At 56.5% G+C, this 1,907-nt stretch overlaps 1 protein-coding gene across 1 annotated transcript in view; it reads left to right on the top strand.

The window, feature by feature from the left end:
• NCF1 (neutrophil cytosolic factor 1) overlaps positions 1–1,907 on the top strand; it is a 17,720-nt gene that overhangs the window by 11,787 nt on the left and 4,026 nt on the right. Inside the window, exons 4-5 of the mRNA XM_023753413.1 lie at positions 464–525; positions 1,727–1,849. Coding sequence (XP_023609181.1) covers positions 464–525; positions 1,727–1,849 — 185 coding nt within the window. The remainder of the gene's footprint in view (positions 1–463; positions 526–1,726; positions 1,850–1,907) is intronic.

Genomic DNA, 1,907 nt, shown 5'->3' with positions numbered 1-1,907 from the left:
GCTGACAGCAGAGCCAGGGTCTCGCTATGCAGCTGAGAAGGAAGCCCTTTCAAAAAAAATATATTTTATTGGTTTTTTACAGAGAGGAAGGGAGAGAGATAGAGAGTTAGAAACATCGATGAGAGAGAAATATTGATCAGCTGCCTCTTGCACACCCCCTTACTGGGGATGTGCCCGCAACCAAGGTACATGCCCTTGACCGGAACCGAACCTGGGACCCTTGAGTCCACAGGCTAACGCTCTATCCACTGAGCCAAACCGGGTAGGGCAAGGAGGCCTTTCTGTCTTTGACAGTTGGCGCCTTCTCCTTGGGGTCTCCACCTCAGGCTGGAGGAACAACCCCCGTAACCCCAATGCCCTTTCCTTGCCAGTCCAGTCGCGGCCTTCTCTCTGCAGCGGCCCCATTCCCCACATCCCCATTCCCCGGGGAAGCCGAGTCTAACCCAGACCTCCTCTGCTGCAGGGTGAAAAAGCCGGAGACCTACCTGGTGCCTAAAGATGGCAAGACCAACGCTGCCGCTGCCGGTGAGGGGGCCGGGGGCAGCCAGGGCAGGTCACCCTACGGGGACCGTTGACATGATCAGGGAGCCGGGCTCAGGGTGCACAGGGAAAGAGCAGGGAGAGCAGTTGTGGAGGGTGTTGGTGGCTACACTCTGGGATCTTTGGGGTTCCCTGGATAGCGAAGGGAGCTCCTTGCAAATAAAGGTACCTCCCCGGCCTCCGCGGCTGCAGAGCCCAGCACAGATGCTGGGGGAGGTTGTGGCTGAATGAATGAACAGGGTTGAGGGCAAAGGTGGCCTTCAGGGGTGACACAGAGTATCCTGTCCAGCTCTGGCTGCTATCACAGTACCACAGGCCGGCAGCTTGCATTTATTTCTCACAGTTCTGGAGCCTGGACGTCTGAGGTCAAGGTGTGAGGGTTGGTTTCTGCTGAGGCCTCTCTCCTGGGCTTGCAGACGGCTGCCTCCTTGCCGTGTCCTCACATGGCCTTTCCTTTGTGCACATACATCCCTGGCGTCTCTTCCACTTTTTATAAGGACACCAGTCCTATTGGGTCAGGGCCCCGCCTTGATGACCTCATTTAACCTTAAAGGCTCTATCTCCAAATACAGTGGGGCCTTGACTTACCAGTGTCCCGACTAACGAGTTTTTTGAGATACCAGCTGTCTCTCGGCTGATTTTTTTGCATTGAGTTGGTAGAGTAATTTGAGTTAACGAGCTCCTTAACGAGCTCGGTCTCAGAACAAATTAAACTCGTAAGTCAAGGCTCCACTGTACACTCTGATTCTAGAGTACTGGGGGTTAGGGCTTCATTATATGAATTGGGGAGGGGGCGCACAATTCAGCCGGTAACGGCAGCAGCAGAAGCAGCCCCTGGGACTGGTTGAAAATGCACTCTCTGGTCTCACCACAGACCTATGGAGTCAGAAACTCATTTCAGCACGATCTCTGGGCGATTTGTGTGCGGTTAACGTTGAGGAGGACGGCTTGCTAACCTCATCAAATGAGAAAGGGAACGTGTGTAGTGTGACCAGTGTCTGGAACACACTAGGCGCTCACTAAATGCAGGCCCGCAAAGCTCATCTCTGCTGCTTTCCCGCCGGGAGGGCGCAGCCACCTGTGGATGCCTGGAGCTGGGTGGGGATAGGACACTGGGGACCACAGGGAGAGCCAGGAGGGGCAGCTCACCCCACAGCATCACTCACCCTGTCCTCCCTCTGCCCAGACATCACCGGCCCCATCATCCTGCAGACGTACCGGGCCATTGCTGACTACGAGAAGAGCTCGGGCACCGAGATGGCTCTGGCCATGGGCGACGTGGTGGACGTCGTGGAGAAGGGCGAGAGCGGTCAGCCTCCTGCCTGCCCTGCCCAGACCTCCCTCCCCCGCTGCTTGGGCTTGTGGCC

This window comes from Myotis lucifugus, unplaced genomic scaffold, assembly GCF_000147115.1.
Source record: "Myotis lucifugus unplaced genomic scaffold, Myoluc2.0 scaffold_45, whole genome shotgun sequence".
NCBI classification, from domain to species: domain Eukaryota; kingdom Metazoa; phylum Chordata; class Mammalia; order Chiroptera; family Vespertilionidae; genus Myotis; species Myotis lucifugus.
Note: the sequence above shows the minus strand (reverse complement) of the source record. Positions and strands in the feature narration are given on the sequence as shown.